Consider the following 13,301-nt stretch of genomic DNA (forward strand, 5'->3'; position numbering starts at 1 on the left):
CATTGGCGTCCGCGCCCCATGCCCCTAACTCTAGGGGGCAGAGTTGCCAGCCCCACCTCATACGTAAACGGTATACCCATAGTAACCTAGTAAACCTATTTAGAAGGGCTTTTAAAAAGGTTCTGAGAATCAAACAAGGATGAACTGCCCCATCAATAATAATTTCTATTCCTGCTCTTTCTATACCTCGTAAAACCGTTTTGATTCTTTGATCATAGGATATAATATGGATAGTAAAATCTTTACATCTATTTTCTCTTTTTTTGTCCTCATGTTACTTAGTTACAAAACAAAAAATTTGACTAAAGATTACAAAATAAATTATAAATTATAGAAAAAATTTCAAATTACGCTAAATATCAGAATGTAATATATTTTTCAATAATAATAATAATAATAACAAAACAAAAAATTTAACTAAAGATTACAAATTAAATTATAAATTATAGAAAAAATTTCAAATTACACTAAACATCAGAGAATTGTATATTTTTAATAACAAATATCAGAACGTAATATATTTTTCAATAGATACTAGTAATAAAAGAAAATAAGTAAAATATTATTGTTTTAGGTCTGAAGTACAAAAGCAGATGAATAAACCAAACCCTAAACCAGTTTCACCAATGAAGCCATTCCCACCACAATATGCACTAACCCGAGACATAATTTTAGTTCTTAGCCTGCCCTCACCCACCACTTCAAATGACAATTGATGACTGTTTACGAGAAAAAGAAAGGGAGAAAACACGTACATTCCAACCTTTTCCCCTTCCTCCATCTCTTCTACTGGTTCTCAAAAGACAACCTCCAAACGACATGTTAGAAAATACTTACAGGGACGGTCAAAAACAAGAAGCACCAATTAAATCCCCAGGCAGCCTGATTTAATACCGAGATTAATTGGATTGTTAATCTGCTATGAAAGAACCCAGATCTTCCTCTTTTATTAGCTTCTCTGATTTTTCAGCTTGCTGCAATGCACTGCTCCCTTCATCACCTATCTGTTGTTGAATGCAAAGGTGAGCAAAAAGATTTCAGTTGGTAATTTAAACAGATCCAACAATTGGATAGAAGATAACCAAAATCCCCATTAAAAGTGTGGCCTCGAAATAATATTGCAAAATTTTTCTTAGGAGAACATAGAGATAAAATCATACATGCCAGTGTGAACAATATGAAACAATAAAATCCCTCCTGTATTCATTGCTTTATGAAAATATCTTCTCAAAGGACAAGGGAGCAAGAAGGTACACGGTAGTACAATAACAAAATGTCAGAGAGCACAAAGCAAGTGAAGTATAGGGCTCTAACGTATAGTGATTGGCAGAGCATAATGCGGAAGCAACCCTTTTATATGGCCGGGAACCGGGATGAGGCAGGGTGAGATGACAACTTTGGTGATTTTGTATGATAAATGTAAAATGCTGATGAACCAATAACACAGTTCCAATCTTGAGAAGCACTGCCATGTATGGCAGAAGACATGCCACATATTACATTGGTTTCTTATTCGATTAATTTTGATCTGTTTCATTGTAGGGTTACAGGGGTGGGAGGAGAAAAGTGGTTAGTTGTCCATAGCTATAGTCAATGGACAAATAAAGAATTCAAGGTCAGGGGGAAGAGAGAGAAGATTTACTAGAACTCAAATATTTGATGAATCATGCATGAACTCAAATAAATATTATAGTTTCATGCTGCAAGGCACAGAAAATTAATTACCTGCAAATTATCGAATTTTGAAACCAGCCTCATATATTGGTCACGAGCTTCTGGGTGACGAACCATGGATTGAACTCGTGCGAGTGCCTTTTCAACTCCAGCAAATTTCTGTCTCCGGCCAACTCTCAGATAGTCATATTCATCAGTCTTCCCAACCTCAGGCACTGCATTTCCAATTGGCTTTTCCAACCGAAATCCTCGTAAGCCAGATCCTTTCCGCCTCCAACGCAGTATTGCTTTTTCCACAATACCAACAGACCAAACCACCTTTTTATATTGCTTGCGAACTTGATGCCCCCTCACATGGGCCTGAAAACAGTCAACATAGCGAGAAAATTTAAGCATCACCTATATCACCACATGTACAAGATAAGTCTGCACACGAGTCCAACCAAATGAAAAATGGAATTATTTATTTAGTCGCCTAAAACATGTGGAATAGAATAGCATGTAAGTTTAAACAGATGATCTGAAACAAGCTCCAATAGGATGTCTTCTAATTAATGAACTAAAACAAGCACCAACAAGAGAGGGAAGCTTCAAAAGTTCCTGAGGACTTGTTCCCCACCCTCTCTCTCAGGTAAGCCAAGACGACAGCAACGCACTTTCTCCTTTATTTTAATTTTCATTCTTTTATAACTAAGATTGATGTAAAGAACAGGTTTCCCCTCCTAGAAGGCAATGTATATAGGAAGAGTTTCAATTTTCTTCTTTGAATATGGTCCCTCTGTGAAAATATTTTATCATTTTGAGGCTGTGGAACTAAATGAGAAACTAGAAACATACTTCAATCAAGAAAATTTCCTGGATATGACTTAAAAAATTGGTGTTAAGAAAAGATCAACTATGACATACCTGAATTTTCACAATACGGCTCCGTATCTTCAAAAAATCTTCTCTACCCTTCCAGCCACGGTATTTTTGTTGGATCTTTACAGCTGCAGAATGCAAATAGTCCTTGAAATGACCCATCTTCGAAACCTTGTTTAAAGAACCAAGAGCAACTAGATCAAGAGAAGCTTCAGAAATATCATCATTGCTCCTTGTTAATCGTCTATCACGGAATGAACGAGCCCGCAAAGCAGCTTGAATTAGAGCAGCAGCATGAGCTGATTTTCTAAGTGCAGCTAGAGAGCCTTTCAGGGAGAGCTGCTCTTCTATCACCCCATCAACATTCTGTACTGCAGTTTGAGCAGCCTTTTCAGCTGCAATATTAGCAGAAACAGAGTCCATTACATTCTCACTGGGACTTAAGGAACAAAGGTGACTCGATAAATGTGCTTCTGCCAAATATCCAGCAATTCCTTTATGTCCTCTACTGGATGCTAAATCAGCAGCTGTTTGTCCTCCAGGAAATGCTGGAGTTGGGTCCTCTACAGCATCTGGAGATGTGCCCAGTTTAACAAGTGCAATGACCGTTTCCTCTCTGATTAAAAAAAAACATTAATAAAAGAATTAGGAGAATGAATGATGCTAATTCACAAAGAGTACCAAGATATACATCAAGAATCAAGGATAAAATAATGAAGTCAAGGATTATCCTTCCACTTTATATTTTAATCTTTAATACTCCACATGTTAAGACTGAAATTGCTGCGCAGGATGCACACAGAGGTTTCTATGTGATCCTTTTTATTGGTTGCATGTGAAACAAGTCTTCTATTTCTTTTGGGGCTCCAATGTCTAAATGGCTTGTACTAAATTTACAAACAATGAGTGGTAAGTTGGAACAAATAATTTTCCATACTTGTTCTTCTATAAATCCTAACACTCTCCTATTACTTAAATTTAAAATATATAACCATTTTCAACATAAAAAAGATGATTATAATACTCATGTAACTTCCAGTATTCCCATTGCATTCACACACGCAGGACATACACAGAGAGATCTCATAAAGCATCAATCTCATCACTCAACAAATACATCACCAACAATATAGCAGCCAAGAACTTCGGCAGGACAAATGTACAGACACTAGTAGAGAACTAAAATAACATAAATCTTTGTACTTATCAAATACGTCAACAACAATAAACAACCAAAAACTTCAATAATTGAGATGCCGCAATGACAACTTAGAGAGCCCACGAGCAGTAAAATGCTTGCCAATGGCTGCAGTGTTGGCTCAAGGAGGCAATGCAATGGACCAAAAGTACATCCCCAGAAACTTGTCATGTGAGCACAATTGGCCCAGATGGAAATGCCATGAAGATTTGAGCATTACAAGCCATCACACAGCCATAAAAGGGTGTATTCCTAAACGTGTAAAGTAGAAAGATGGCCTTCTAAAAGATTGAAATACTTTTCCCTACAGACTTGATGGATTTGTGATCCCTTTATGGGATCATTGAACTGCATACACCAAAATATGGAAGTAATCCTAATAACCTAAGCAAAGAAAGTCCTCTCCCTCCAGTAGAGAATCTGATTCTAAGGTTCCTCAAGAACATGCCCAAAAGCCCTAAATTGAGCACCATGATTGGCTCAAAAAGGTGAACAATATAAAAAAAGACTCCTTTCCTGTTTGATCATAAGAAATGAAGGCCTTCTTTACAGATGGTACTGACTGAGCATGATCAACCTTAAATAAATGTCCATAACTTGATATTATACTATAATAGGGGTATCCAGTGACGTTATTTTTTTTTCCAATGGCAAACAAAAAATATATTGACAGAGCCTAGCAAAAAAGCACACCAAAGAATATAGGACACACACAAAGAATGCCAGAAAACAAAGTGAAGAAGCAAGAAAGGAGCAACAAAAAACAAAAGCCCCCTAACCTAGTCCCGAACCAATCTATCATGGACATGATTTTATACTATATGTGTGCCTTGGTGTTGGAATGCAAGAATCATATGAAATAGAGACCAGGTCAAGAATTTGAATTTCTAAAAATAAAGGAAATACATGCTAACAAGTTGTGTAATCTAGACAGACTCATATAAGCTGATAAAGGATGTAATTAAGTTTCACAATGAAGAAATAGGGTAAAATCCTAGAAATAACAAACAAAGTTAATATGATCTTTGACCTAACTTATCATACAGTGGCAAGGGAAAAAATATGAGAACTTTGAAAGAATCTGACCTCCCAAAGTATGATGCCCAGTGAAGCCCTGTTCTTCCTCTTGCATCTCTGAAATTGGGACTAACACCAGCAACAATTATAGGGCCCATGGCCCACTCATAACCAAGAGCAGCTGCCAAATGTATAACACCTTGGCCTTTGCCATCCAAAACATGGGGACCTCTAACTCCTTCATGAACTTTACAAACTAGCCACTCAAAAAGCCTGTCCTTCAACAAATTTTTAATCAAAACATCTCTAGGGTTTACATGATTGCCAATAAAATCTTTAGCCATTTCAAGCTCTTCCCAGTCATTCTTTATGTCATCTTTCTTTGAATATATGTCACTTTTTATCTTACATTTGTCACATTCTTCAATAGAGCAATCTAACCACTTCCTCTCCTGGCCTAAATGTAACATTTTTGCCAGTTGTATTTGGAACTGCACATCATCTTCTGGTGTACTTCTAACAGCCATAGAAAAAGCAACTCTTGATGGTTTTTCACGATATTCAAACTCCCGAACCTCACTGCAGGCTAACCTATTACTACAAGTAACATAGAATGGAACACGCCCAGGGGCATGCAAAGGAGCATGACATCGGATGACATTGTTAGTCAGAACTTCAGCAGAAACCTCAATTTCCCCAAACATACAGCACCATTTAGTGTTGGTAGAATGCTCCATGCCTCCCAAAAATGTACCTATGATTAAAACCTGACAAAAACAGACAATAAAGACCAACATAATTTTCTATCTTAGGCTCATTAGCACATATAACTTAAAGCCCCTTTGTGCCTTTTCTGGACAGTTTGGAAGGAAAGAAATAGTAGGGCTCTCAAGGATGAGGGACATTCGGTTAAAAAATGTAAATGTTATTTCCTTTGTAACCTTTGGGTGTGGGCTAAGGGGTTTTTAGTTTCCGACCCTCTTCTGTTGTGGATTTTGTAGATTGGTTGGGCTTTGTTTGAGGGGGTGCTGTTCTTTTTGGCCCCCTGATCTTTTTTGAGGACTTTTAGACGTCCTTTGTATACTTCTTGAGTAATTTGGGGCGTTTTTTTGGAGTGCCTTGTTTTTTATATATTGTTTTTTCCCATTAAAAAAGAAAAAGAAAAAGAAAAAGAAAAAAAACTTAAAAGTTCTTTTCTTTTGATAAGTTGGAAATCTCACGTCTCTAAATTATGTACCTTTGTTTCATCTTCAGAATAAGCCCAATCTGGTGAGAAATCGTTGATAGTAAATAGTTGTTCTTGGGAGAGAGAAGGAGCAAGAGAATCAATATCCAACTGCATGTGGCGTGATAAACTAGATACCTCCTTGTCGTCATTCTGCGTATCAAGTGTATTCCAATAATTTCCAGAGTCAGACGCCATCAAGGAATCATCACAGTCCCCACCAATTTCTTTATCCATCCATCTCCCAAAGCTGTCAAGTTTCTTCAACTCTCCTGATGCATCATTATTGGCACCATCCTCTTTGGACTTGTTTTCAATGTGTGCAGTAGAAGTGTCTGCTACATGAGAACTAGAACAATTCTGGAACTGGGGATGAACTAAATGAAAGTTGTGCTCCAGTGGACCCTGAAACATAATGCTAATGTCATTTGGTATGCATTCACATGGGTCAAAAACCACAAAATCCTGCATATGAGGTGCAACTGAGAAGGGCAGCGCGTAAAATTATCATGATGTACATTCAAACTTATGGTTTAGCCTTGAGTTGAGGCCTATATTTCATATATACAAAAAATACATGAGGGCTAACAAGTTTTCAGCATACTGGAAATGTATCAAGGGTTATAAGGTAATGTTATAAAGCAATATTGACCAGGAATACCCTTGCAGTCTCTCCATTATAATGGGAAACCCATTGAGGGGGAGTATGATTAAATAATATGTTATTATTTGGAAGCCTAGAACTAATTTCCCTAACTTTTGGGGTCATTCGCAGAAATACCAGTTAGCTAATCCCCTTGGTAACAGATCATATTTCTGTCAAGCATAAGACATCATGACATTTTTTATTAAGAGGGTGTTTGACAAAACTTAATGGCTTAAATTAACTTTAAGTTAAATCATTCTTAAGTTGCTACCTTAAAACTTGTTACTTAATTTCTACATTAAGTCTTAAAGTTGTTTGGTAAATTTAACTAAAAATTTATTCTAAATTATCAAATCGATATATTTATCCTCATATTTAAAGTATCATGGATACATATGATAACTACAAAAATATTTACTATAAAATACAAGTGGTGAATGTAAAGTCATGGTTGTAAAATATAATCCCGCTAAATATGAACAAATGAGACAAAAGAGATTTGAAATTAAGAATAAGTTAACTATTTTGATTTAATACTTATAGTTATTTTTTATTTTAAGTTATAATATTAAGTTATTTTATCAAACATGCTTAATTTACTTAATAATATAAATTAAATTATTAAGTTAAATTAAGTCATTAAGTTGATTTACTAAACACCTCTAAAACTTTTTTTTTTTCACAGGTAAAACAAAGAACATATATTAAAAGGAAAAAAATCCTCTAACTTGACCAGAACCATGTTCAACTTTTGTTGATTCAGCCAACAGGCTTCATAACCTGACTTTTAACCATCCAACAATTTTTGTTGCCCTCAAAAGTGGTGCTACTTCCAAGTCCAATTTCTCATGAATCCACAATTTTAATCTCCTATTTGATTCCATCCATTCTAAGAAAATGATATGCATGCTAATATTTACCTATGCTATGTAGGAACATATACTTAAAATTATGATCACATAGAGAATCAGATAAAAGATAGAAGGCATTAAATGCAGAAGCACTGCACAGACAGCAGACAAACAATTGACCTGGACTGCTCTCTGAGAAGCTGCTGTTAATCCTTTGATATCTAAAGCAGGACTCAACCCATCTCCACGAGCTGCAAAATTTTGGACCGTTCTATCAGAATCCAATCTTGCATCGGTTAGTTTATTTGTTATGAAATCGGCCCCATTAGGTTGTTCAAAGCCAAATTTCTGGTCATGCACACTGCTGCTTGAACCATGAATTTCATCCTGGACAGATGTGCTGGCACCATGACTAAAATGCACTCCAGCAAGCCCTGAACCAAGTTGATTTCTTGATAGCCCAGCGAATCCTGAAATAGAAAGGACACCTGGTTACTTCTTCAAAATATGCTAGGACATATTGTTGGGAAATACATCAACTAAAAATTATAATAAGCACATGTAGAGTACGCACGGCAACATGTTGTTTACTGAGATTCAATATTACTTAAAATTTCATCAACTCAAACAAAATGACGAGCTTGATTTGGAACATAGTAATGTAGGTGTTGGAAGAAATAAGACAGTGCAATATTAAAAGTTCATTCCAAAGCTAGGCTAATTAGTTTGCTTAACAGCCTCATTTCAAGGTTAATTACCTGAAGCTTCATGTGTAGGCAAAGAGGCATTGTAAAATACAGAACCAAGTATAGGTTGAGCAAGAGAAGAGGTTCCTGGATCATCCCCAGAATCCCCATCTTCAAATTCTGAGGACAAAGTTTGTCCACTCCAATCAGCAGTATTTGGACTTGACGCATATGATATCTGACCCGTAACAGTAGGAGCATTCCCTTGTGACAAGCAAGGAGCTGAACTACCTTGAATGGTTCCAATCTGTGATGCTGGAACTGCATTTGGCAAACGAGGGACACTGGTACTGGTTTTGTATCCCTGCATGCATACATCAAAAATATAATTAAGCACCTGAGCCACATGAAGGAAGGTGACAAATAACAATTCTCAACTATTTCAAGTCCAATCCATAGATAAACAATTGGAACAAGCAGTGCTGCATGAGCCAACCAAAAAACCAACCAAGATTATATATTGAGAGTGCTTGAAAAAGGGCACATCAAAGAACACATGATGTATACAACAAGCCAGCAATTTCATTTTTTTTCTTTTTTTTGATAGGATGTACAACAAGATGGTAATGAAACAGACAAGTGGTGTACAAAATTGAATAAGGCTGGCAGTATGTCAAATATCTTCAACCCAAATTACTAATTAGCCAGGTCAGAGGATGGGATTGAATCAAGTTTAATGCACACAGATTGCAAAACCAACGTTTTTTTTTTTTTTTTTTGCAAAATGGCATTGATAAAATTTTGGAGAAACAGAAATAAAAATTCTCTGTTTGGTAAAGCATCAATGTGATTGTATAAAATCTTAGTAATAGAAAAAAAAGGTATGATATAAGAGATTCTTTGTTCTCAGAAATAGCATCAATATCCATTTAGCTTTAAAACAGTAAAACCAAATATTGTGGATATCAAAGAAGACATGTAGGCCATATTCAGGAATTAGTTCGGAAATATACCTCTTTTATTTCTCTGTAATGCACAAGAACAATGTGCTCCAGCTGCCTGAAAGTAAGGAAAACGAGCCAAATATGATACAAAGAAATGAAAATGAGCAGAAGAGATCAATGGCAGATTGAAATGTGTAACAAAATCACTTCTGTTTTACACACATTTTTGTACACATCCCTATGAAAAAATTCCATTTTTCAACTCCATTGGCATCTAAAGTTATCAAGCCTATGGTTTGAGGGAAAAGAGTTTTGGTGCACTAGGACAATTAGAGGATCCCATGTTTTTGGTCACCATAGAGCTCAAAAAACGGGTATAGTACCGTCTTAGTGTGGGGCTGAGTGTCTACTGTTTGTTTCCCCCTTTCAGTGAGTGAAGATGGAAGGCTACAAAGTCAACAGTTTAACTCCAACAAGATCCAGAAGCAGTTTTGCTTCATCATAGCAGTCCATTGAACACCGAAGTGATGGAAAAAAAAAGTATTACATCTTTTTTTGACAGGCATGAAGAAAATATGTATGAAAAAAAGATGTGTGTAATCATGAATCAACCATCCATTTGCTCAGCAGTTCATGTAGTGTTAATGTGCTCTGGCAGACATCATCACAAAAATCGTCACCAGCCCTAATATACCAAAAGACAAAAAGAAAGAAAACAAACCTTTTTCTAGTTGGGAATACAACAATCTTGTGAAATCTAAAAGTTTCAATAGTCCAAATTTCATGGGCTTTGAAAGTTTAAATAGAAATGAACAGACGCAAGACTCACTCGTCAAGCATCCAATAACTTCGTCGCTGGAAGTTCTCATTGTCCTCCCCATGAGCATAATAGCAATGTAGAACATCCACACTTCCAGCCTATGAAAACAAATAGAGGACCAATAAACACAACATTGCAGGCATAAATAGTATACCAAAAGAAATAAGCTACTTTAATCTTCAATGAGGATGTATGCTGGTGAACGAGATAACAGATAAGCCCTTGAAGAGCTAGAAGCTGGCGAAAAGAGAACCTCTGAATTCACAATAAAATGGAATATATAATGACTAGAATTAGGAACAACTTAAAAATATTCAACTTGGACAAATTAAAAATAACATAGCAAAACAGCTTTAACCATAGGTCCATTATGAATATAAATGCAACCTGCAACCAGCATAAACAAAGTGTCTCAGTGATTAAATCTCCCTCTCGATGCTAGGCCACCTTAAGTGTAGCGTGGGTGCAGTCTGGTGATAACGGAGAATTTAAGGATGCAGAGTCATAAGGTAGTGTTGAAGAATTTAATTTTAAAATCATCGTAATCTAGGATTGGCATGTATCTTTCTTAGATTTTATGGCCTGGAAAGGATGTGGGATTCATGACCATTTGACATGAAAGACTTAACATTTCATAGTTGGAAATTTTATGTACTCAAGCTGTCATAATAGTCAGTATCATACAAAAGCAACAATTAGAATGCTTAATTAGTGAAAAGATATGGTTAAAAAAAAAAAGCATCGAATGATTTAAATTGTTGCATCAAGCAAGCTAGCACATCTGATGGATAAAATTACTTATTATGTTTCACAGGAAATCATATGGTGTAAAATGCTTTCTCCTCGTGATTGATTCATGATCTACAGAACCACTAACTCAGCGGTAAACCTTTCAAACATTCAATTAGAATGCTTATGAGCCGCTTTTACTTTGGTGCCACCAGGAAAACAGTGACACCTATTACATAGATAATCCAGCCAAAGGCAATACCTAGGCAATGTTTTGATCAAATTCCTTGGGACCAACCCAAAAAGAAAACAATAAAAAAGCGAACTTACTAATAATAGAATGAACAGCACACCTTCAACTTTTCATGAGCTTCTTTGACAGTTTTTCCATCTTTTTTCTTCCTCCAACGATGACCATCTTTGCGAAAATATCGAAGTGCTTTTCGGTCAAACAGGAACAGAGAACCAGCTGAAAAACGAACAATATTTAGTTGCCATTTGCATGTACCAACATGCAATGTCAATGCTCCATCTCTGTAGGAAATAATAGTGAACTAGTGATATTTGATCAGGTGGTAACAGGTAAGCAAGAGGGCAAAATCTTATTTAACCTCCCAAAAAACGATTCCCTATGCAGATAGATGGGAGGAGAACAGGAAATTGAAATTGTTTGGATAAACAGTAGATAAAAAATATCCAAAATTTGTGCAGCATTGAAGATAAAAAATCTGCTGTGCTAGAACTTGGTAATTTTGTATGCTTGCTGAAAGACACATAGCCAATAAAGTATGAGGCTAAAGCTGTGACCGACTACAATTTCTTAATACAAAGGGTATTATTACAACTAGAAACAAAAACTGAATCATGTAATGAAACATCAATTGTGGTTAAGTACTTTACCCACACAAAGAATCCCATATTTCATCAGACCAAAAAAGATTTTTCAAGGCTATTATGCTATGATAAATGATCACACATTTGCAGAAACAGCATAGAGAGTGAACCTCATAATATTCCTTTCCATAACAACAAGAAACATGAAGACCACAAGTTTTTACTTCTTGAAACAAATTCTAGAGCTTGCTCAGCTCAACTCAGATCATAGAATATTTCAAATTAACAAAAATTAAAATTTTAAACAACAAAAGGCATAAGTCAAACAATCGACAAAGTGTGTGAAATATAGATGCAATATAAATCTTGTAATTTAAGAACTCCTTCTACCTCATCAATAAGTGAAATCAAACAAGGAAACAAAAACATAACAAATAAATAAATAAATAAATAAATGCCAGTGACAACCTGGAGGTGTAACAGGTGGATCTGGTGTTATGAGAAACTTCTGGTAATTACGGAGGATTTCACAGATTTCAGTTGGTCGAAGCCAACGGTGTTGTGCTTCTAGTAGTATCTGTTCAAGGTCTGCCAAAACACCAAGTAAACAAATTGTTATAAATCTTCCAAACTAAAATTCAAGTTTCAATACCAAAATTATGGAACGTTTTTCAGTTAGTGGAATCAAGATGACGTATTAAACAAATGTTCATTTGACACAAACAGTCAAATTCAACATGCACATCAGATTCCTTCAAGGTCTTTTATACTCGAATGTAGATTAATCACCTCCTCTTTGAATTCCAAACCTGATTTACAACCAGTACATGCATGCAGAGCACTTAACAAACGCGCATTAGTCTCAACTAGATTCATGCACGCAAAACACCCTAGAGAAGTCTCTGCATTCGCTCAAACGCACTCAAATCGAAACTTGCAACAAACACCACGAGAAATGAAATTTACATTCATGCGTGAAGTTGATGACAACAAATCCAATCAAAATAACTCCACAACCACTCGCAAACAACCAGAAAAACCAATCATCGCATCCAAAAAAGAACACGACTACACATTCAAAATTCGAAAGCTCCAATCAAACAACCTAAGAGGAAAAAGAAAAAGTAAGAAACGCGAGAAAAAGATAGTACGAAACCTGACCTAACTGTTGATTCGGAACGTAACGCCTGCTCTCAGCCATCCGCAATAAATACTCCTCCGAAAACCCTAGCTCTCATCGGCGAAACTGCGATTACAGATTCGGCCACGAAAATGAATCTGCGAGCTGAAATTTTAGAGAGAATCGATCAGAGAATCCAACCGCAGAGAAAGCGAATAAAGATCAAAAAGAAAGTGAGAGAAAAAGGCAGGAAGGGATTGAAGATTCTAGAGAGAAAATCGTAGGGTAGGGCACCGTAGGAAAGTGTGGGGCAGAGGAAGTATACCCTCCTAGGAGGAGAGAAATAGCATGAAAACCAGTTAAAAAGAATGTGAAAATAAAAATAAATATTATAGAGGATTCAAAGTCAATGTGTGTGTTTACACTAAGTTCTAAACATACAGCCATATCAGTGTTGGTGTTAGCTCCATCCAACGTGGCATCCGATTGCTTAAGCGTGAAGCCTGGTTTCTGCAATAGCTGCGAAAAATACTTGAAGCTTACTTGAAGCTTCTCACCCCCCTGCAATTTATTTGTATTTTTTTTATTAAAGATATTATTTTTTATTTATGGATCTGTAATTAGTAAGTAGTTGGTATTAGTTTATATTTGTAAATATTAAGTGATATATCTTTCATTTGAAGGTGTATGCCAGAT

At 36.0% G+C, this 13,301-nt stretch overlaps 1 protein-coding gene across 5 annotated transcripts; it reads right to left on the bottom strand.

Annotated features, from left to right (window-relative positions):
• Nucleotides 1–541: 541 nt before the first annotated feature.
• Nucleotides 542–13,141, bottom strand: LOC100240779 (calmodulin-binding transcription activator 3). Of its 5 annotated transcripts, none has more exons than XM_010651372.3 (13): nt 13,047–13,141; nt 12,647–12,770; nt 11,954–12,073; nt 11,005–11,120; nt 9,932–10,020; nt 9,172–9,217; nt 8,231–8,522; nt 7,653–7,942; nt 5,988–6,380; nt 4,820–5,517; nt 2,581–3,151; nt 1,726–2,034; nt 542–1,004 (listed from the first exon to the last, which is right to left on the bottom strand). In XM_010651372.3, the coding sequence occupies exons 2-13, from the start codon at nt 12,684–12,686 to the stop codon at nt 912–914; spliced, it is 3,057 nt and encodes a 1,018-aa protein (XP_010649674.1). In that variant the 5' UTR covers nt 12,687–12,770; nt 13,047–13,141; the 3' UTR covers nt 542–911. The 5 variants fall into 5 exon arrangements, with proteins under 5 accessions (XP_010649674.1, XP_002274846.1, XP_010649672.1 ...); XM_002274810.3 differs by lacking the exon at nt 13,047–13,141 and adding an exon at nt 12,900–13,013; XM_010651370.3 differs by lacking the exon at nt 13,047–13,141 and adding an exon at nt 12,931–12,991.
• Nucleotides 13,142–13,301: the final 160 nt, after the last annotated feature.

This window comes from Vitis vinifera, chromosome 5 (assembly GCF_030704535.1).
Source record: "Vitis vinifera cultivar Pinot Noir 40024 chromosome 5, ASM3070453v1".
NCBI lineage: Eukaryota > Viridiplantae > Streptophyta > Magnoliopsida > Vitales > Vitaceae > Vitis > Vitis vinifera.

What these genes read in the sequence shown, in the direction of transcription:
- LOC100240779 (XM_010651372.3), bottom strand. Translation starts at nt 12,686, where the DNA reads ATGGCTGAGAGCAGGCGTTACGTTCCGAATCAACAGTTAG. An exon ending in GCCTACACATGAAGCTTCAG is followed by an intron (nt 7,943 to 8,230) that starts GTAATTAACCTT and finishes TTTCTATTTCAG; the next exon opens with GATTCGCTGGGCTATCAAGA. An exon ending in CAAAATTCGATAATTTGCAG is followed by an intron (nt 1,005 to 1,725) that starts GTAATTAATTTT and finishes ATTCAACAACAG; the next exon opens with ATAGGTGATGAAGGGAGCAG.